Source organism: Nomascus leucogenys, chromosome 19, assembly GCF_006542625.1.
Source record: "Nomascus leucogenys isolate Asia chromosome 19, Asia_NLE_v1, whole genome shotgun sequence".
NCBI lineage: Eukaryota > Metazoa > Chordata > Mammalia > Primates > Hylobatidae > Nomascus > Nomascus leucogenys.
Window position 1 is genome coordinate 62,778,489 of NC_044399.1, and position 21,951 is coordinate 62,800,439.

Genomic DNA, 21,951 nt, shown 5'->3' on the forward strand with positions numbered 1-21,951 from the left:
AGTTCTAGGTTTATCAGAGATGCTCTTTATCATGCTGATGGCGTTCCCTTGTATTCTTTGGTTACTGAGAGGGATTTTTTTTTTTTAAATCAGGACTGAATGTTGTATTTTATCAAATGCCTCTATCTACTGAGATGATCATATGGTTCTTCTCTTTTAGTTTTTAATGTGGTGAATAACTTATATTTTAATGTCAAATCAACCCTGTATTTAGGGATAAACCCCACTTGTTTATGATGTATTATCCTTCTAATATATCATTGGATTTGATTTGCCAAAGTTTTATTTAGAACGTTTTAAAAGACAATTTTTTAGAGTAGTTTTAGCTTCACAGCAAAATTGAAAGTAAGGCACAGAGATTATCCCTGTACTCCCTGTCCCCGCATATGCGTAGCCTCCACAATTATCAATATCCTCACCAGAGTGGTACACTTGATCTCATTGATGTTCCTGAATTGGTAATCATAATCACCCAAAGTCCATAGTTTATATTAGGGTTCAGTCTCGGTGTCTTATATTCTGTGAATTTGGACAAAGGTATAAGGACATGTATTTATCATTTAGTATTATCCAAAGTAATTTCAGAGCTTTAAAACTCCTTCGCGCTTCATCTGTTCATCTTTCCTGCCTTCGCTCCCCAACTCCTGGCAACCACTGACTTTTTTTACTGTGTCTATAGTTTTGCCTTTTCCAAAATGTCATATAGTTGGTATCAGACAGCGTGTAGCCTTTAGACTGGCATCTTTCACTTGGTAATATGCCTTTGTGGTTCTTTCATGTCTTCTCATGGCATGATCGCTCATTACCGCATGGCTGTACCAGAAGTTGTTCACTTACCTAAAGGAAGATATCTTGGTTTCTTGAGAAACTGGTTAAATTTTTACGTCCATGTTCATGAGGGAGTTTTCTCTTTTTGTAGTATCATTGTCAGATTTTGGTTCAGGGTAATGCTAGAGTGACAGAATGAGTTGTATTTCTCCTCTATTTTTTTTTTGAGGGCAGGGGAAGAGGTCATGTAAAATCGTTATATTGCTTCTTACATATTTGGTAGAATTCACCAGCATAGCTATCTGGGCCTGGAGTTTTCTTTCTAGGAAGGCTTTACTTATGCTTTCTTTTATAGATATAGGACAGTTCATGTTATTCCTTCTTAAATTGGACCTTGGTAATTTTTGTTTTTCAAAGAAAGTGTCCATTTTATCAAAGTTGTCATGTTTAGTCACGTAAAGCTCACCTTATTATATTGCTATTCTTTTAGTATCTGTAGAATCTATAAAAATGTCATATTACTATGTTTCTGAAATTAGTAATTTGCATCTTCTTTTTTATTATCAACCTGTCTAGAGTTTTATCACTTTTATTGACCTCCTCAAAGTGTGTGGTTTTACTGATTTTTTTTTCCTATTGTTTTTCTGTTTTATTGGTTTCATCTTTGATGTTGTGGTCTGTTCGGCCTGCTGTAACAAAATACTATAGACTGGGTAGCTTATAAACAACAGAAATGGATTTCTCACAAAAGTCCAAGATCTAGGTGCTGGCAGATTTGGTGTCTGGTGAGGGACCAATTCCTGATTCATAGATCTCTTTTTTCCCCCTGTGTCCTCACATGGCAGAACAGGTGAATGAGCCCTCTGGGGTCTATATATAAGGGCAGTAATCTCATTTATGAGGGCTTGGCTCCCATGAGCTAATTACCTCCACAAAGCCCCACCTTCTGATAACATCACCTCTGTGATTAAGTTTAAGCATACTAGTTCTGGGAGGATGCAAATGTCAGACCATAGCAGATGCTTATTATATCATTTCCTCTGCTTGCTTTGAGTTTAATTGTTGTTCTTCTTTTTTAGTTTCTTCTCTTTTTTTAGTTTATTAAGATAAAAGTCAAGACCATTGACTTGAGAGTCTTCTAATATAGACATTAAGTGCTAAAAAATTTTAAGTACTGTTGTAGCTGTGTTCTACAAATCCTGATATGTAGTATTTTCATTTTCATTCAGTTCAAAATACTCTCTAATTTCTCTTTGCATCATGTCTTTGACCTAGGGTTATTTAGATGTGTATTACTTTGTTTTAAAATATTTGAATATTTTGATGAGATATTTTGTTACTAATTTGTGATTTCATTGCCATGTGGTCAGGGAACATACTTTGTATGACTTAAATCTTTCTGACTTAATTCTTTCGTTAAGATTGATTGCAGGCCGGGTGCAGTGGCTCACGCCTGTAATCCTAGCACTTTGGGAGGCTGAGGCGGGTGGATCACGAGGTCAGGAGATCAAGACCATTCTGACCAATACGGTGAAACCCCGTCTCTACTAAAAATACAAAAAATTAGCCGGGCGTGGTGGCAGGATGAGGCAGGAGAATGGGGTGAACCCAGGAGGCGGAGCTTGCAGTGAGCCGAGATTCCGCCACTGTACTCCAGCCTGGGTGACGGAGTGAGACTCCATCTCAAAAAAAAAAGATTGATTGCAGAACCTAGAATGTGGTCTGTTTGGTAAGTGCTCACGGGGTACTTGAGAAGCATGGTGTTCAAGTGTACTCCATTCTTGCTGATATGCTGCTCCCTTGTTTTATCACTTATTGAGTAAGTGATATTCAAATCTCAGACTGTACTTGTGAATTTGTCTATTTCGTCTATTGATTTTTGCCTTATATATTTTGAAGCTGTTATTAGGTGCACAGACATTTGAGATTATATGTTCCTGATTAACAGAACTTTTTTTTTTTTTATTTTTAGTAGAGACGGGGTTTCACCATGTTAGCCAGGATGGTCTCGATCTCCTGATCTTGTGATCCACCCACCTCGGCCTCCCAAAGTGCTGGGATTACAGGCGTGAGCCACCGCACCCAGCCGATTAACTGAACTTTTTAAAGTCATTAGGAAATGACTGTTTACAGCTAGTAATTTTTTTTTTTTTTTTTGCTGTGAAATCTACTTTGGTATTAACATAGCCATTTCTTCTCAGGCTTCTTTTGTCAACTCTTAGCCTAGTATATCTTTTTCCATTCTTTTGAACAATTTATGTTTTTACATTTAAAGTGCTTTTTTTTTATAGGAAGCATGGAGTAGGTTCTTGCATTTTTATCCAGTCTGACAATCTGCCTTTTAATTGAGATTTTTAGGCCAGTTCCATTTATAATGTGCTTATTGATACAGTGAGGTTTGTCTGTCATCAAGCTGTTTGATTTCCATTGATCCCCCCAGTTCTTTGTTCTCTTCTTTTTCTGCTTTCTTCTCAATTAGTCCAGTAATTTTTATGATTTATTTTTATCTCCCTTTTATGGCTTATTAGCGATAACTATTTTTTTCTATCTTAGCAGTTGCACTACAATTTATAGTATATGATTTTAACTTATCACAGTCCACCTTCAAAAAATATTATGGCATATCATATATGGCATAAGAAAATTATGAATGAAAACCCAAACATTGTATGTTCTCACTTGTAAGTGGGAGCTATGCTATGAGGATGCAGGGGCCTAAGAATGATACAGTGGAGGTTAGGGACTTGTGGGGAAATCGTGGGAGGGGGGTGAGGGATAAAAGACTACGGACTGGATACAGTGTATGCTGCTTGAGTGATGGGTGCACCAAAATCTCAGAAACCACCACTAAAGAACTTATTCATGTAACCAAGGACCACCTGTTACCCCAAAACCGATTGAAATTTTTTAAAAAAGAAAATTGGAATAGTATACTTTCATTTCCTCTCTCCCAGCCAGATACTTCTGGATTTGTAGGATTATAGTTTTCTTTACATTTAGAAAGTTTTGGCCATTCTTTTTTTATTTTTCTGTCTCTCTTTTTCCCTCTTTGGGGACTTATTCCTGCTTGAAGTTTTCTCATAGTTCACTGATGTCTCAAATTTATGAATCTTCTCTTTGGTGATGTCTAATCTGTGTTCACTTCCATCCATTTTAGCTTTCATTCCTCACATTGTAATTTGAATCTCTACAAGTGTAGTTTGCTTTAAAGAAAAATCTTCCATGCCTCTGCCTGTCTGCTTGAGCTTAATTTTAATATACAGTTGAGTTCCATATGAACAGCTTGATCTTTCTGATCTTGCTTTTATGATTTGGTCTAATTTCCTGCTCCTGAGGCAAGATCTTTGTGATGACTCTATTCATTGCCATGCGAAGTCTGAGTTTTCCCAGCGTCACTCATGGGAATGGACACTCTTTTTGGCACATTGTAAGCACCAGACATGTTTCTTTCCAGTGTTTTTTAGATGTTTTCTTCCCCTTGGTCTGGGGCAGTTTTCTGGCACACATGTGCTGTTTGTTACTCTGCTAGATACCCAGGAGGTATTTTTGCAGATCTTCAGTGTTCTTTCCCTGTACTCTGTCTCCTTTCCGGTGTTCTGTTTTGTGATCTCTGTCTGCCTTGGCTTTACCAGACTCTCAGCTTCATCATCTCATCTCAGGGAATCTGGTGGACTCTATGTCAGTTTTTTCTCTCTGTGCGGTAGCCTGGAAACTCCGTGAAGGCAGGGAGCTGGAGTGTTGGATGAATTTCCTTTGTTTCCTGTCTTACGGGAATCATTGTCTTCATTACCTAAAGTCCACTGCCTGGTAAATCATTGTATAATATATTTTGTCTGTTTTCTTTTTGGTTGTTTCAGGCAAGAAGGTAAATCAGTACTTGCTGTCCATCGTGGCCAGAGGCAGATTGCAGCAGAGCTTCAGCACCTGCTGTCGACTGGCAAAAATGCTTTTCCACCCCTTTGCTTAACTGCTTCCTTCTCAGCCTTCATTTCTCAGTGTAGCCATCTCTTCCTCAGGGAAATCTTCCATGGGCCCATTATAGATCAAATTCTCTTATGTGGTCATAGAACTCTGTTTTCTTACACCATCTATCTGAATTTATAATTGTCATTTTTGTTGTGTTTGTTCCTCACTTCACTTAAGGCTAAATGAGAGTAGAGGTCTTGTCTGTTTTATCTGCAGAGCTTAGTAGAATGTCTGCCACATTGTAGGCACTCAGTGCTTATTTGTTCAATGTATGAAGAAGACAATGTTAAAAATGCACAGTTTTTTAATACCTAAAAAGTACTCATATATTTTATTTCTACCTTGTTTTCTCCCTGACACAGATTCTGTTAGCCTACCAAGAATCCAAGACACATTTTGTTTGTGGGAACACTTACTGAAATGTAACAATAATCACTGTGACCAACTTACAGTAAAAATTAAACAAATGGAAAATATGGTCAGTGTACTACAAAATGAGCTATCTGAAACAAAAAAGACAAAATTACAATTAAAACTTCAAAAAATCGAATGGGAGAAAAAGCTGTACGATTTGAGGTACGACGTTCTAGTTTTAAAGAAATGTTTATACTAAAGACAATATATCAGAATTTTTGTAATTGCTGACTTACCTTCTGCAGATTAACGGGGGAGAAACCTTTTTGGTCTTGTGGAATATGAAATTCTTGGAAATAATAAAACAAATTTATTAACTGTGAACTCTTCTAATAAATAAATGTATATTCTTTGCAATCTAAATGGCCATATAGAAGTCCACCATATAAAATCTTGTTATTCATTTAACAAATTGTAATTTGGGTTTTAAAATTATCTTGTATTTATAATTAATGATGTAAGAAACGTCTTTTATCATTACTATTATTTGTAGACACAGGGTCTCACTCTGTGCCTGGGGCTGGAATTCACTGGTGTAATCATATCTCCCTGCAGCCTTGAACTCCATCCTCCTGCCTCAGCGTCCTAAATAGCTGGGACTCCAGGTGCACGTTCTCATGCTTGGCTAACTTTTTAAGTGTTTTGTAGAGACGGGGTATCACTATGTTGCTCAGGATGATCTCTAGTTCCCAACCTCAAGCATTCCTTCTGCAAAATTGGCCTCCCAAATCATTAGTATGACAGACATGAGCCATCATGCCCAGCCCAGAACATTTTTTATATAAATGTTTTTCTACGTTCCTAAACTGTTTGCTTTGAATAAATTCTCCAATATAGAATTATTGGTTGAAATATAGGAACTTTTTAAAAAGGCCTTTGATCAATATTTCTTAATTTTTCACAAGAATGTTTGTGTTAATTTATAGTTCAAGCAACAGAGCATGAACTGGTCACTTTTCTAGACGCAAAGTAATTTTCAAAAAATTTATACAGTTTTATTCTTTCTGAAAACTTTTTTTTAATTTCATGGCTTTAGGGATACAAGTGGTTTTCAGTTAAATGGATGAATTGTATGGTGGTGAAGTCTGGGATTTTAGTGCGCCCATCACCCGAGTAGTACACATTGTACCTCAGTAGGTAGTTTCTCATCCCTCACCCTCCTCCCACACTCTCTCACTTCTGATTCTCCCATGTCCATTATACCACTCTGTCTGCATTTGTGCGCCCATAGCTTAACTCCCTATTATGAGTGAGAACGTGGTTTTATTTGGCTTTCCATTCCTGAGTTAGTTCACTTAGAATAATGGCCTCCAGTCCCTTCCAAGTTGCTGCAAAAGACATTATTTCATTCTTCTTATGGCTGAGTAGTACTCCATGACATATATATACCACATATTTATTCCATTCATTGGTTGATGGACACTTAGGTTGATTCTGTATCTTTGCAATTGTGAAATGTGCTGCAATAGACATACGTTTGCAGGTGTCTTTTTTGATATAATGATTTCTTTTCCTTTGGGTAGATACCCAGTAGGGGATTGTTGGATTGAATGGTAGCTCTATTTTAGTTCTTTGAGAAATCTCTCTACTGTTTTTCATAGAGGTTGTACTAATTTACATTCCTACCAGCAGTGTATAAGCATTCCCTTTTCACCACATCTGCACCAACATCTGTTGTTTTTTGAGTTTTTAATAATGAGCATTCTGGCTGGAGTAAGGTGATATCTCCTTGTTGTTTTAGTTTGTATTTCCGTGAATATTAGTGATGTTGAGCATTTTTAAATATGTTTGTTGGCCGTTTGTGCATCTTCTTTTGAAAAATGTCTGTTCATGTCATTTGTGTACTTTTTGATGGGATTATTTGCATTTTCTTGCTGATTTGTTTGTCCTTTGTCAGATGCATAGTTTGCAAATATTTTCTCCTATTCTGTAGGTTGTCTGTTACTCTGATGATTATTTCTTTTGCTGTGCAGAAGCCTTTTCTTTTCTTCTCTTTTTTTTGAGGCAGAGTTTCACTCTTGTTGCCCAGGCTGGAGTATAATGGTGTGATCTCAGCTCATAGCTACCTCCGCCTCCCAGGTTCAAGTGATTCTCCTGCCGCAGCCTCCTGAGTAGCTGTGATTGAAGGCATTGCCACCACGCCTGGCTGATTTTGTATTTTTAGTAAGACAAGGTTTCTCCATGTTGGTCAGGCTGGTCTTGAACTCCTGACCTCAGGTGATTCTCCCACCTAGGCCTCCGTGTCACTGCACTCCAGCCTGGGTGACAGAGCGAGACTCTGTCTCAAAAAAAAAAAAAAAAAAAAAAAAAAAAAAAAAAAAAAAAATATATATATATATATATATATATATTTTGGTTTTGGGTTAAATTGATGAATTGTATGGTGGTGAAGTCTGGGATTTTAGTGTGCCCATCACCTGAGTAGTACACATTGTACCTCAGTAGGTAGTTTCATATATATATACGTGTATATCTACACACGTATATATATATACGTGTATATCTACACACGTATATATATACGTGTGTATATATATATTTTTTTGGTAGAGATGAGGTCTCACTATGTTGCCCAGGCTGGTCTCAAACTTCTGGGCTCAAGTCATTCTCCTGCCTTGGCCTCCCAAAGTACCAGGATTACAGATGTGAGCCACATGTTAGGTCTAAGCCATCTTGAGTTAATTTTTATATATGGTGAGAGATAGGGATCCAGTTTCATTCTTCTACCTGTGGCTATTCAATTTTCCCAACACCATTTATTGAATAGGGTGTTCTTTGCCCAGTTTATGTCTTTGTACGCTTTGTGAAAGGTCAGTTGGTTATACATATTTGGCTTTATTTCTAGGTTCTCTATTCTGTTCCATTGGTCTACATATGTACTTTTATACAAGTACCCCCCTTTTGGTTACTTTAGCCTTGTCATATGGTTTTAGATCTGGTAATGTGATGTCTCTGGCCTCCTTCTTTTTGCTTGGGATTGCTTTGGCTATTCAGGCTCTTTTTTGATTCCCTGTGAATTTTAGGGGTACTTTCTCTAATTCTGTGAAGAATGACAGTGGTGTGTTAATAGGAATTGCATGGAATCTGTAGATTGCTTTGGTTAATATGATCATTTTCACTGTATTGATTCTTCTAATCTATGAACATAGGGCATATTTCCATTTGTTTGTGTCATCTATGATTTCCTTCAGCAGTGCTTTCTAGTTCTCCTTGCAGAGATCTTTCACCTCCTTGGTTAAGTATATTCCTAGGATTTTCTTGTTGTTGTTGTTGTTGCAGCTATTGTAAAAGGGATTAGGTTCTTGATTAGATTCTCACCTTGGTCATTCTTGATGTTTACTAGTGCTTCTGATTTGTGTACATTGATTTCGTAACATGAGACTTTTACTGATTTCATTGATCAAATCTAGGAGTCTTTAGGGTTTTCTAAGCTAAAACAGAGATAGTTTGACTTTGTCTTTTCCAATTTGGATGCCCTTTATTTATTTCTCTTACCTGATTGCTCTGGCTAGGACTTCCCAGTTTTATTCTAAATATGCATGAAATAAGAAGTAAAGTGGACAGTAATTGATGATTATTTTATTCCATATCTCTCATATGCAGATAAAATTAATTCCAAATTCATGGTTGAAACACATATTATCTTTTACTTTTAAATTAAATATTAGATCCTGTCTTGTTCCAAAAAGGGATTTTAAAATTGGTCATAAAATACTTGAGAATCAAGAAGATAAGTTGAAAGTGTTACCAAAAAGAGAAACATAAAAAGGATGGGGTAACAGTTATAGACAGCTTAGGCTAGTCTTGGATTATAGTAATCTGCAGATACATGTTGTGTGAATGACATCTGAAGGTGTTATCTTACACTGTAAATCATTTTTATGACTACACATACACTATTTCATGAAGATGAAAATGCATTTCTAGTGAATTTCTAAACTTGTTTGTAAACAGTAACTTATTTTAAATTAGCTAACTCTAAATGATCTGTTCTAATTAATTTTCAACTTGCATAATGTGAAAAAGAAGTAGTTTTCAACTTGTAACTTTACTGAAAAATTTCAAATATGCTTTTCCATAATATTTACCAGGGTTACTAGTAACAGAAACTTACCAGTTGATGGAATATTTCTTTCCTCACTACCTCTCAAATATATATGTCCCTTGGAAGAGATCAAAGTGAGAAATTAAAAACGTGAGAACTAGAAAGGAAACAAGAGCATAGGAGTTTTTATGAGGATAATAAACCCACATGGGAAGAGCCAGATCACAAAATAAACTTTCTTATTTTTTAACAAAACACATTTTAATGTAATCCATGTTTAACTGCAGACTTGCCTTAAAACAAGAAAAAGTGGAGAAAAGAAATGCCTATATGTTGTATAATAAAGATAGTGAACAGTCGAGAATAAAAGAAGAAGAGTGTGGGAAAGTGGTTGAAACACAGCAACAACTTAAATGGAATCCGAGCAGACTTGTTAAGAAATTGAGGACGGTAAGAAATAACTTGGATCTGGTAAATTAATCTTTGGTGTAAACTTCATTTTTCTAACTTTATGTTTCATCAGTATTACTTATAATTTTTTGGCTTCATGTACATCATTTAGGTTTAAAACAAACCAAAACTGTTATTTCCTCTTAAGAATGAACTATGACATTTATAGATAAAATTATTTACTGTAAACCTTGGCATCTATTAGATGCTTAGTCTGTGTTTTTAGAATGGAGGATAAGTTGAGTTTAATCACCAACATAGCTGTTCACTTACACTTTTTTTTATGTTAAAATACAGGCTAAATAGCTTTGAAACTATAAGGACACTAGTTAAATGTTTTGAAAGAAATTTTATTTCACAATGCTGTATCTTCCCATATTTAAGAACTGTTTTTCCTCTTTGACAGATTTAGCTGTCATGTATGCAATTAAGATTTGAGTGATTCTTGAGGGATAAAAGTTCTTGTGTTTTAACAGGCTACTTCCTTTTAACTGTTTTATAAGAGAGGCTCTGCTCTTAACCTTTTAGATTTTCTTTTTCAGTGCTATTAGACCAAAACCTCCATGTTATCTCTAGGTTGTGCAGGAGAGAAACGATGCCCAGAAGCAACTTTCTGAAGAACAGAATGCCAGAATATCACAATATCAGATTCTGACGAGTAAACAAAAGGAACTAGAAATGGCTCAAAAGAAAATTAATTCTGAGGTATTTTCTTTAGTCATTTTCAAATATGTTTTTGTATGTGAATATATTTTTAAAAAACAACTCTGTGCAACTTGGAAAGTACAATGGATTTTTGAACTCACACACACACACACACACACACACATACACACACACATTTGGGGGTGGTGATAGTGGTTCTGGCATTTTTGGCTCATTGAATAAAGTCATGTTCTTAATTCAACTCCATTTGTTTGCAAGAGTCAAGTAGTGACATTCACAGTGGCCTTATCCAAAGGAGAAACATTTGTTATTTTTCATAGAATTAATGATCTTTCCACAATCTCAAAATCCTTGCTACTAACAACAGATGTTCTAGTTTTCAGACATTATTTCATCTTCCTAATATATTATTGGAGAGGTTAGATTATTATTTCCACTGGTAGTAAGGATGAAATGTATAGCCAGTTCAGAGGCCATACTTCAGATGCTGTTTCCCTTACTTTTGAGGAGAGTAACAGTTTGCTCCAAGTAGCATCTCATTTCAGTGCAAAGAGCTTTGAAAACAATGATATGCCATAATATAAACTTGGTGATAATTTATTGGTAAGTGTTTTGTTCTTAGAAAAATAGTTCAGTGTTTGGGAGACTGAGGTGGGTAGATCACGAGGTCAGGAGATCAAGACCATCCTGGCTAACATGGTGAAACCCCGTCTCTACTAAAAATACAAAAAAAATTAGCCAGGCGTGGTAGCGGGCACCTGTAGTCCCAGCTACTCGGGAGGCTGAGGCAGGAGAATGGTGTGAACCCGGGTGGCGGAGCTTGCAGTCAGCCGAAATTGGGCCACTGCCCTCCAGCCTGGGCGACAGTGCGAGACTCGTCTCAAAAAAAAAAAAAGAAAATAAAAATAGTTCAGTGTATTTCCCCGTTTCATGCTTATTTCTGTTTCAGACATTATAAAGAGGAAACATAAGTTATTGTAATAACAGATAATCTCATGATTTTCTAAGAAAATCTCTGTAACTTCTTTTTTACCACTGGTGTTTTGAAATAAGCCTCTTTTATATTTATATATTTACAACACTGAAGTAATCGTGGTTTGGTGGAAGAGCACTAGAAGTAAAGAAAGGGGACCTAGGGAAAATCCTGCAACTTGCATATTTTTTGACCTCTCCTTTCAGAATTGTGATATAAATGAGTTCAGTGATATATGTACACGTGCTTGGTACAAGGCCAGGTACAGTGGCTCACGCCTGTAATCCCAGCACTTTGGGAGGCCGAGGTGGGTGGATCACTTGAGCCCAGGAGTTCCAGACCAGCCTGGGCAGCATGGCGAAACCCCATCTCTACAAAAAGTACAGATAAATTTAGCTGCATGTGGGGGCATGTGCCTCTAGTTCAGCTACCCAGGAGACTGAAGTGGGAGAATCACCTGAGCCCGGGAGGCTTGATTGCGCCACTGCCCTCTAACCTGAGTGATGGAGTGGAGACCCTATCTCGAAAAAAAAAAAAAAGCCTAATGTAATGCTTAGATTTAGCATTTATGAATAAATGTAATTCTTATATAACTGATGAGAAAAATGTTAGAAAAATCAATAGCTATAGAATATTCTCAGGAAAAAAAGAACGTTGGAACATTTCCTCTGTCTGGATATATGCAAAGCTACAGCTTTTACTATAGGGTGGTGTATAGGTTAGATGTCAGAGTGTAAAGCCAATTTTTTAATGTAGTCAAATTTATTAATCTTTAATGCCTTTGAGTTTGTTGTAATTTGGAGACAGTCTTTTCCAATTCTGAGATGCTTAAAAATTCTCTAGTTATTTATATTTTACATTCATGGATTCATTGTCTTCAAATAAACTTATGAAGTTTTGGGAATTTATGCTCTATGAGGTTTGAAGTTTCGATAGGATATTTTTTTCCAGTTGGATATCCACTTATGGCAATCTTTTCATTGTATACATATATAGGTTATTCTTTAATTTCAGAGAAAATCATAATATGTCATTTTATTGAGTGCTACTGAATGTTTCCTTTCTTAGATTTCTCATAGGCATCAGAAAGAAAAGGATCTCTTTCATGAAAATTGCATGTTGCAGGAAGAAATTGCCTTGTTGAGACTGGAAATAGATACAATAAAAAATCAGAACAAGCAAAAGGAAAAGAAATATTTTGAGGACATTGAGGTTGTGAAAGAAAAAAATGATAACCTTCAAAAAATTACAAAACTAAGTGAGAAAACATTAACAGAAACAATACTCCAGTACAGTGGACAGCAGAACAATCTGACAGCTGAGAACAAAATACTCAATTCTGAACTGGAGAATGGGAAACAGAACCAAGAAAGACTGGAAATAGAAATGGAATCATACTGTTGTAGACTGGCTGCTGCTCTAGGTGACTGTGATCAAAGTCAGACAGCAAGAGACCTAAAACTGGATTTCCAGAGAACAATACAAGAGTGGATTCGTTTACATGACAAAATGAAGGTTGATATGTCTGGCCTACAAGCTAAGAATGAGATTCTTTCTGAAAAACTTTCTAATGCTGCAAGTAAAATCAACAGCCTGCAAATTCAGCTCCATAACAAAAGAGATGCTCTTGGAAGACAGAGTTTGATTTTGGAACGTGAGCAAAGAGACCTCAGCCAAACACAGTGTCAGAAGAAAGAAATTGAACAAATGTACCAAATTGAACAAAGCAAACTGAAGAAATACATTGCCAAGCAGGAATCTGTAGAGGAGAGATTGTCTCAACTACAAAGTGAAAATACGTTGCTTCGACAGCAACTGGATGATGCTCACAAGAAAGCTAACAGTCAAGAAAAGGCAATCAGTACTATCCAAGACCAGTTTCATTCTGCTGCCAAAAATCTTCGAGCTGAGAGTGAAAAGCAGATTCTTTCACTACAAGAGAAGAACAAGGAGCTGATGGATGAATATAATCATTTAAAAGAAAGAACGGATCGATGTGAGAAAGAGAAAGGAAGAAAAGTAAGTATTAAGAAAGATAAAATATTTTTCAACCTTCCTGAAAGAAAATGTAAAGTAATATTTGGTTATGGCTAAATGTTATATCTAGTTGAATATAAAATATATAGATCATAAATGTATTTGCTGTATCAGCCTAGAAATGTACCAGTGAAAAAGAAGTTAAACCTGAAAGATGCTTTACTTTGCGTAAAGAAATTGTGTCACCTATGAAATTTTAAGTTCAGTTACAGTGTTAATAGGTACAGACTAATACTCATAATGTAGTCTTATGCTGCTGAAATGATCATTGCAATGCCTTTATGTGGCCGTGTTTTAATACCATGATGAAGCAGGTAAACAGAAATGCTCATACCTGACATGAGTATTTTGAAATTAAGATTCAGTGAGGAGGGTTGCTTTGACTGTTAATTCCAGATTTCCCAGGTGAACTGAAGTATACTACTGTATCTCATAATACTTTTCCTTCAGTAGTTTTGTAATGTATTTAAGTTGGTATAATTTTATTTTTATTCATATCAATTTGACTTAAATCTGAGACGATTTCAGTCTCAAGTTACTTGTTATGACCTCTCAATTCTTTAAAGGCATTTACTTTTTTTTTTTTTTGAAATGGAGTCTTGCTCTGTAAGTTTTGTATTTTTAGTAGAGACGGAGTTTCGCCATGTTGGCAAGGCTGGTCTCGAACTCCTGACCTCAGGTGATCCGCCCGCCTTGGCCTTCCAAAGTGCTGGGATTACAGGCGTGAGCCACTGTGCCCGGCCTAAAGGCATTTTCTTTTTATTAAATCATAATTTGGGACAGATGTGAATTTCAGCAAAGCCATGTTACATTTAATCTTACCACTGGTGTTTATAATTTACTTTGAATGTTTTTACAAAGAATTTGCTCATAATTTTCATTTCAAGGCTCACTGCCTATCATTCGGATATAACTTTGACCAGTGCAAAGGTAATTATGGCTATCTGTGATTTGTTTGGCATTGAGCCCCATTTTCAAACTAATCAGAGGTGGCAGGATTCACATATAGCAGGAATGGACTGAACAGGTGAGACAGTTGTAGGAGCTGAGGTCAGGAGGGAGGTAGAGGCCAGGTTACCTAGGGCCTCAAAGGCCATTGGAATTTTACTTGTATTCTGAGATAGGAATCTTTTAGAAGGATCTGAGCAGGCAATTGAATATGCAAGGAACTCTGAGGTTGATTTGAGCTTCTAATAAAAAATGGAAAACATTTTACAGTGTGGGATGTACCACCAGCAGCCCCACCCACATACCAATTTCTTTTTGAGACTTCAGTAGGTTGTTAAGCATTGCAGATGTTTCAGGGAAGAGTGAGTAGTGGGCTGAATTTATTGCCTAAGTTAACAGAAAACTGATTTGGCAGGAAGATAACACCTTCTTTGTCCTTAACTAAATTCAATAATAAACAAGAATGTATGCACATGAGGAAAAGAAGGTGAATCATATATGTGTTGATATTTTTCAAAGTATATATGTTAAAGTTAAATCTTACTACCATAATTTAATAATAAGGTGATTTATAAATCAGTAACAAAAAATACCTTCACAGGTAGTTATGAGACAATTCCAACAAGAATGGACCAATCTCCTAAAACAACAACCTACATCAGAGGCTACCTCACGTTGTCACATTAATTTAGATGAGACACAGGATTCAAAGAAGAAATTGGGTCAAATCAGAAGTGAAGTATGTATGAAACATAACATATCAACAGTTAATCTATAGGTGGTGAAATAATGTCAGATGTTTTAGGATCCTAATTGCAGTGGATAGCTTTTTTTTTGTATTTTTATTATAATTCATTTTATTACAATTTAATTATCTTTATAATACACTTGTTTCTTAACCTCTGGCTTTCATTCTGTCCTTTTCTCCTCATAAGTACGTACATTTTAAAAATAAGGATCATTTCCAAAGATCCTTAGGAAAATTGGGAATTATTCAGTATGCCTCACAGAAGTTGAGAGGCTTTTTTTTTTCCTGCGAAGTAGTATTTTTTTAGTGATTTCTCTATTGCCATGGTGAGGCAAGCCAGATTAAATTATAGGATAATGTTTAATAGAATGTTCCAGAAAATTGTCTTATTTCTTATCTTTACTTTTGTGAATGGGTACAGAATCTGTGTATGTTTATTTCATGAATTTTAGGATAACTTGTACAGAAAGGCCATAGTACTGTTCTCCAAAATGCAAATGTTTTAATTTACAAACTACTTGAAATGTTAGGTACTTTCTTCATTTTCCTTTCATTTTAAATATATTGTGCTCTTTTACAAATCATGTATAGTATGTACATCCAAAGTAGAGAATTAAGAGATGTATCTAGATTCTACCACTGAATTTTTAAAAACAAGTTTACTGAGAGATAATTCTCATACCATACAGTTTACCCGTTGAAGGTGTACAATTCATGGTCTCTTAGTATATTCACAGAGTTGCGTAACCATCACCATCATCAATTGTAGGACATTTTCATGACCCTGAAAAGAATCAGCAATCTATTTTGTTTCCATAGATTAGCCCATTCTAGACATACATCAATTGGATCACACAATATGTGGTGGTCTTTTGTGACTGGCTTCTTCTACTTAGCATAACATTTTTAAGGTTCATTGTGTTGTAACATGTATCAGTATTTAATTTCATCTTATTGCTGAGTAATTTTCTACTGTATGGACATACCACTCATTTAGCCATTCATCAGTTGATGGACCTTTGGGTTGTTTCCATGTTTTGGCTATTATTAATCATGCTGCTGTGAATTTTTATGTACAAGTTTTTGTGTTTGTATATGTATTCCTTTCTCTTGGGTGTATACATATGAGTTGAATTTCTGGGTCATATGGTAACTCTATGCTTAACCTTTTGAGGAGCTGCCAGTCTGCTTTCCAAAGTGGTTGCACCATTTTACATTCCCATCAGCGTTGTATGAGGGTTCTAATTTCTCCACATCCTTGTCACCATTTTTCATATTTTTGATTGAAAAAGGATTCCAACCTAGAGGTATGAAGTGGTACCTCATTGTGGTTTTGATTCACATTTCCCTAATGACGAATGACTTTAAGCCTCTTTTTATGTGCTTATGAGCCATTTGTATATTTTCTTTGGAGAAATGTCTATTCAAATCCTTTGCCCACATTAAAATTGGGTTGTCCTAAATTTCTGAATTTTAAGAGTTCTTTATATACCCTAGGTGTAAGTCCCTTATCAGATATGTTTCCAAATATTTTCAATGGCTTTCCTTTTTATTTTCTTTTTTATGATTTATTATGTTTTTTTTTCCTTTTTTATTAAAAAAAATCCAATTATAGCACAAATCTCTCAGCAGGGGTCAGTGTGGAATAAGAATAGCCAAAGTTAATGGACATGACACAGGCAAGATTAATGCCTAAAGGGTTTCAAAAGTTGTGTGATGCAGATTTCATTAACATTTTAATTGTAATGTATCTTCTTAATCTTCTCTCACCCTAATGGCTTTATATACCCCCCCCCCAAAAAAAAACAGAGAAAACTGCTGACAACAACAAAAAGTACCAATATACAAAATTTAACAAAGGCGCTTAGCTGTGCAATGGAAATGAAATTAAATGAGCAAAACTCTGTTAAAGCTGATTTTTTAACAGCACAAAAGTCAAGAATTCAGCAAAGATGGTACTTCCCCTTTCTTGGCACAGACACCAACTGGGTGGTAGAAGGGAGACAGGCACAGCCCCCGGGGCAGATGCCCAGGGACTGGGTGGGGGCCCTGGCCAGAGGGGATGCCTCAGGGGTCCCTGGGAGGAGAAAGATGTGGGACAACTTCCTTCTGCTCCGATCCAAAGGCAGGGCCAACGCTGACTCCCTCAAAGACCGCCCCAGAAGAACCAAGGAAGGCCCACAGCTGCCCCCTGACTCCAGGCAGTGCCCAGGAGTGAGGAGGTAACTCCTCCAGAAAACACCAGCCCACTGGAGGAGGCCCCAGGACAGTAGGGGTGGAGAGAGAGCATCTAAAGTGTCACTGTAATGAAGGGGGCACTAGCATTTTGTGGGGTGGGGGCTGCGTTGCTAGCAAGTCTCCTCTCAGCAGGCACCCAGCTCCCAACGCCCTCCATGAGGGACCCCAGGCAGCTCTGGCCAACAGCACAGCCTGGATTCCAGCCTCCAGCTTCCAGCATCAGCTCCTGAAATGTACTCAAGCCTGACTATGGAGGGCTGGGGGGATTTTTATTTTCAATCAACAAGGATTTCTTGAGGCATGACTTTGCTGAGGTTGATGCTCTACCCCTTCACAGACTACCAGGGAGGCCACCCCCAGCCCAGGGCCAGGCTGCCCTCGGGGCCCCGGTGGCTGGGCTGGGGCCGGCTAGCCCTGGGCTTGGGAGACATCCCTGCAGCATGGCTTGCTGTTCACCCCAGTGACTATATATGGGCACTTTCAGGCCCCTTTGTTCCCCGCCCCCAGCCCTGCCTGCTTCCCAGGCACAGGGGCAGGAGCTGGGCAGGCTCAGGAGCTCACGGCCGTCCATGGCCCTGTGCCCTCCTGGATGCCAGGGCCCCGCACTGGGGGAGGGGAGATTCCTTTAGAGAGACCTGGAGCCAGCCTCTCCTCTCCGTGGGTCCCTGCAAACAACGTCTGGAGAAAAGCCTGCCTCTCGTTCTCCCTGGAGACTCCATGGTGGCCTCCTCTTAAAGGGTAATGAGCCTCACATGGGATTCAGCGGCTTCACTGGCCCAACAGCCCCCAAGCCAGCCCCAGCCGGCATGAAGGCAGAAAGGGCTGGGCGTTCTTCCAGGAGACCTGAGCCCAGGGTTCTGGCTGCCAAGTGCTCCAGTGAGGACCCAGGCCCAGCAAGCAGACACTGGGGATGTGGTGGGGCCCCAGGAGCCCTAGGTCAGGGTCCCAAATGCCCTCCCCTACTCAGACTGGCTCCCAGGCTGATCCCCTGTGTGGACAGGGGTGAGTGCTGGTCCCGGAGTTCATGTCCCCGAATGACAAGCATCTAATACTTCCAGACAGATGCCTTCACGCCCGCCCACTGCTCCCTGCTGAGACCCTATACAAGGGTGTGTGCTTCCAAAACCCAAACTGTAAACAGCAAACGCAGGAAGGCCACAGCTGAGGGAGCTGGGCTCCCAGCAAATGGGCAGCTGCAGGTGACACAGTAAGGGAGCCCCAGCCAGCCAGGAAGCATATTTTACAAATGATCTCATCTCACCAAGAGCCAGGGCTAGTGAGAGCAAGGATTTGCTAAAAAAACAAACAAAAACAAAGGTCGCCAGGATCCCTGCCCTGCGAGAGAGGCGGGGGCAGGCATGGAGCAGCAGCCCCTGGCCTGGGTAACCCCGCTCCCCGGCCCCCAGAGCCAAGGCCCAAACAACCTTCCAGTCACATCTCCTCGGTGACTCTGGACAGGCTGAAAGGGAAACGAGATCCACCTGGGGATTAGGGGGCGCCTCAGGGAGGCCGGCGTGGGGGCCACACACAGCTCTGAACTGGGGCCCAGTGGGGAGACAAGAGTAGAGAAACGCTGGCCAAGCTCCCCAACCCAAGGCCCGACTGCTCACCTCTGGGAGGACCAAGGGCGTGCCCAGAGAGGGTGCCAGGAAAGGAACAAAATGCTGGGGAGAGGGCACTTCGGGGAAGGTCCAGGACCCAGGGAGCTGGGTCTGCAGACACTCACCGCCGGGGAGCCTGACCGGAGATGGGGTGAGAGGTCCCAGCGAGCCAGCTCTACACAGGTTCCCAAGCCCCCCTCATCAGCCCCTAGTCAGACCAGACCCAATCAGACCTCACAAACTCCTGCACCTGCCCACACGCATCAGACGGCGGCTCAGATCCAGCGTCCAGACCGGCTAGCGCTACTTCTCCCCTGCCTTGGAGGACGCTCCACGGCCTCACACCACGGGGCTTTGCTTTTCCTTCGAGCCAGGCCTGGAAGCGCAGCCCCAGGTTTCCTCAGCCCAGGCCAGAAATGTCACCCTGAAATGGAAGGTGGCCTACCTTGTCCTTAGAACCACAATGGGAGGCTCGTCAGCCTGGCCCACTGAGGCAGGGACATGTGCTACCAAGGTGAAGGTGGACTGGGCCGGAGGAGCAGCAGTCAGGGGGCCCCGTAGTCAAGTTCCCAAATGTGTTCGTTACACTGGGGTCTGTAGAAGGCCTTGGTTCTCTGGAGAAACATGCTGGTGTATCCTGGAGTAAGGAGTGCCACCTGCTGCCCTCCCGTGGACTCGGACCCTCATCCCACCGGCCACAGCCCAACTGGATCTCGGAACCCATTGCGTGACCCTGCAAAGGGGATGGAGTGACCCCAAGGGGCTGCGAGATGCAGAGAGGCAGCCTGGGGACAGTGTGTGGAGGTGGCCAGGACAGGGCTGGCTAAGGAAGGAACATGGGCTCTGCCCCACTGACGGTGGCCGGGGCCACTGGGCACTCGGTGCCCTGTGCGTTCCAGGGACACAGGTCAGAGGCATAGACCTCAGAGGAAGGGGCACAGGGTGGAACCCTGGGAACTCAACATCCCGGAAAGGACAACACCTTGGTTCCCGGTTCCATCCCTCAGGCCTGGGCGACCACACTGCCCACAAACCAGGAAAGCAGGACTCCGGAGGCAGAGGCCAAGAGGAGTGCAGGCCTGGAAGAACCGCCCAGCACCAAGATCGTCATTGGTGTTTCATGAATAATGCAGCCTCATGCCTAACAGCAGCCGGTAGTAAAGAACAGAGCCTGTTCTCGCAGCCTGTAGCAGCAGCCCAGCTCCCACTGCTCCCAGCATGAGATCTCCCGGGTGGCTCCTCTGCCGCAGCGGCCGCCTTCCCGCCAGGCCGGGGCCAGCACCATCGAGCCCTGGGTGTGACCACTGCGAAAGGATCCCTGGCCACTGCGGGCGCCCGGCCCGGTCCGGCCTGGGCAGCTGCGGCCTGCTGCCCGCGGCAGGAAGTGCTCGGCTTCCCGGCGCTCCGGCTCCCATGGACTTTCTCCGACCTCGCCCAGCACCGGCGGCCGCACCGGCGGGGCGATTTATTATGTTTTTAAAATTTATATAATTTTAAATTGTAGAGAGAAGGTCTCACTATGTTGTCCAGGCTGGTTTTGAACTCCTGAGCTCAAGCAATCCTCCCACCTCGGCCTCCCAAGTGTTGGGATTATAGGTGTAAGCCACCATGCCCAGCCTCCTTTTCACTTTCTTGATGGTCTGTTTCAAGCACAGAAGTTTCACATTTTGATGAAGTCCAGTTAATTTTTTTTTTTTGTTCTGCAGTCACAAAGATTTATGGCTGTGTTTTCTTCTAGGAATTTTATAGTTTTAGTTCTTACATTTAGCGGTTCTATTTTGTTACTTTTAGATACATTTGGTGAAGTCCACCTTTATTCTTTTGCATGTGGATATACAGTTTTCCCAGAACCATTTGTTGAAAAATCTATTCATTTCTCATTTAATTTTTTTTACACCCTTGTTGAAAATCAGTTGACCATAAAAGTGTGGGTTTGTTTTTGGATTCTCAATTCTAATTTATTGAGCTATGTCTATCCTGATGCCAGTAGCAAATCACATTTTAGGAAAATTCGTTTTCAGTCCTGTTGCTTATTACCAGTTGTCTTATGTAAGAATAGAAATTCAATTAGTAGAATGTCTTTAATTTCACTTTTTGCTTCTTGAAGGAGTATATGGCCAGCTTATGCCTTGCTGACTCTATGACATGATGAGAGTCAGGCTTACGAAAACAGATCCCACTAACTTTTTTTCTCCAGTCATACCGTTTGTCTCTCACCCAGTGCCTCTCTCTTCATCCCATTTCCATCAAATCTTGGTCACAGGATATGCTGACTCCGTCTACTATTTACTGCATTATGTTTTTATTAACTCATTATAAGTCATAGAGTCATGTGTAGATTTTAACTATCTATGAAGGGCAAGATAAAGTCTAGGCTGTCATCTTTCCTCATTGGAAATTGAGCTAATTCATCATGTTGCAGTTTACAGTTAGATACTCTTGACCCAGCACCTGGTTCTCTTGTACACTCCTGGAGCTGAATCCTCTTCTTGGCACAGATACTACATTCTCAGAAACCAGAGTTCCCTGCATTTACCTCCTTTTGCTTAAATAGAGATGCATAGCTATGCTTTTATAGTTCAATACATAATTCATTGAATAAATACTTCAACCCATTCAAAGAACAACTTCCAGGAGTGCAGCCACTGGAAATCAGGTCATGTCCAGGCATTTATCAGAAACAAATAGTTGAATTAGTTGTATGAATTTCAAAATTTCAGAGCCAATTTGTATGATATGGAGAAGCATTTTGATACAACATAAAGATGAGATGCTCTTCCCTTCTCCATACAAATGAGCTTGAAGTAAGGTAAAGGGGAAATTGCATTTAATAGCTTAACACTCGAAGGACACTACATTTGTTTTACTTCTGAGATTGTTAAAACTGTTTCCATAATTTTTTTTAAATTTTCTCATTGAGGAAATGGAAATGAAGATTGAATCCTAGATTGATTAATAATATCCAAAGCTGCTTATCACTTTTAGAATTTCAGTTCATTGAAATCAGGTACAATGTCTGATTTTTGGTTATTAATCAAATATTTCTAGTTTTTTCAACTTTATACTTCAAATTATATATCTCCTTCCTTCTTCATCT

The 21,951-nt window shown here is 39.7% G+C and overlaps 1 protein-coding gene across 1 annotated transcript in view; it reads left to right on the top strand.

Moving 5' to 3' along the window:
- The window catches only part of CCDC144A (coiled-coil domain containing 144A), a 76,724-nt gene that overhangs the window by 24,857 nt on the left and 29,916 nt on the right, over window positions 1-21,951 (top strand). Inside the window, exons 9-12 of the mRNA XM_030799886.1 lie at window positions 5,097-5,310; window positions 9,481-9,664; window positions 10,220-10,348; window positions 12,351-13,301. Of these exons, the coding sequence (XP_030655746.1) occupies window positions 5,097-5,310; window positions 9,481-9,664; window positions 10,220-10,348; window positions 12,351-13,301 (1,478 nt within the window). The remainder of the gene's footprint in view (window positions 1-5,096; window positions 5,311-9,480; window positions 9,665-10,219; window positions 10,349-12,350; window positions 13,302-21,951) is intronic.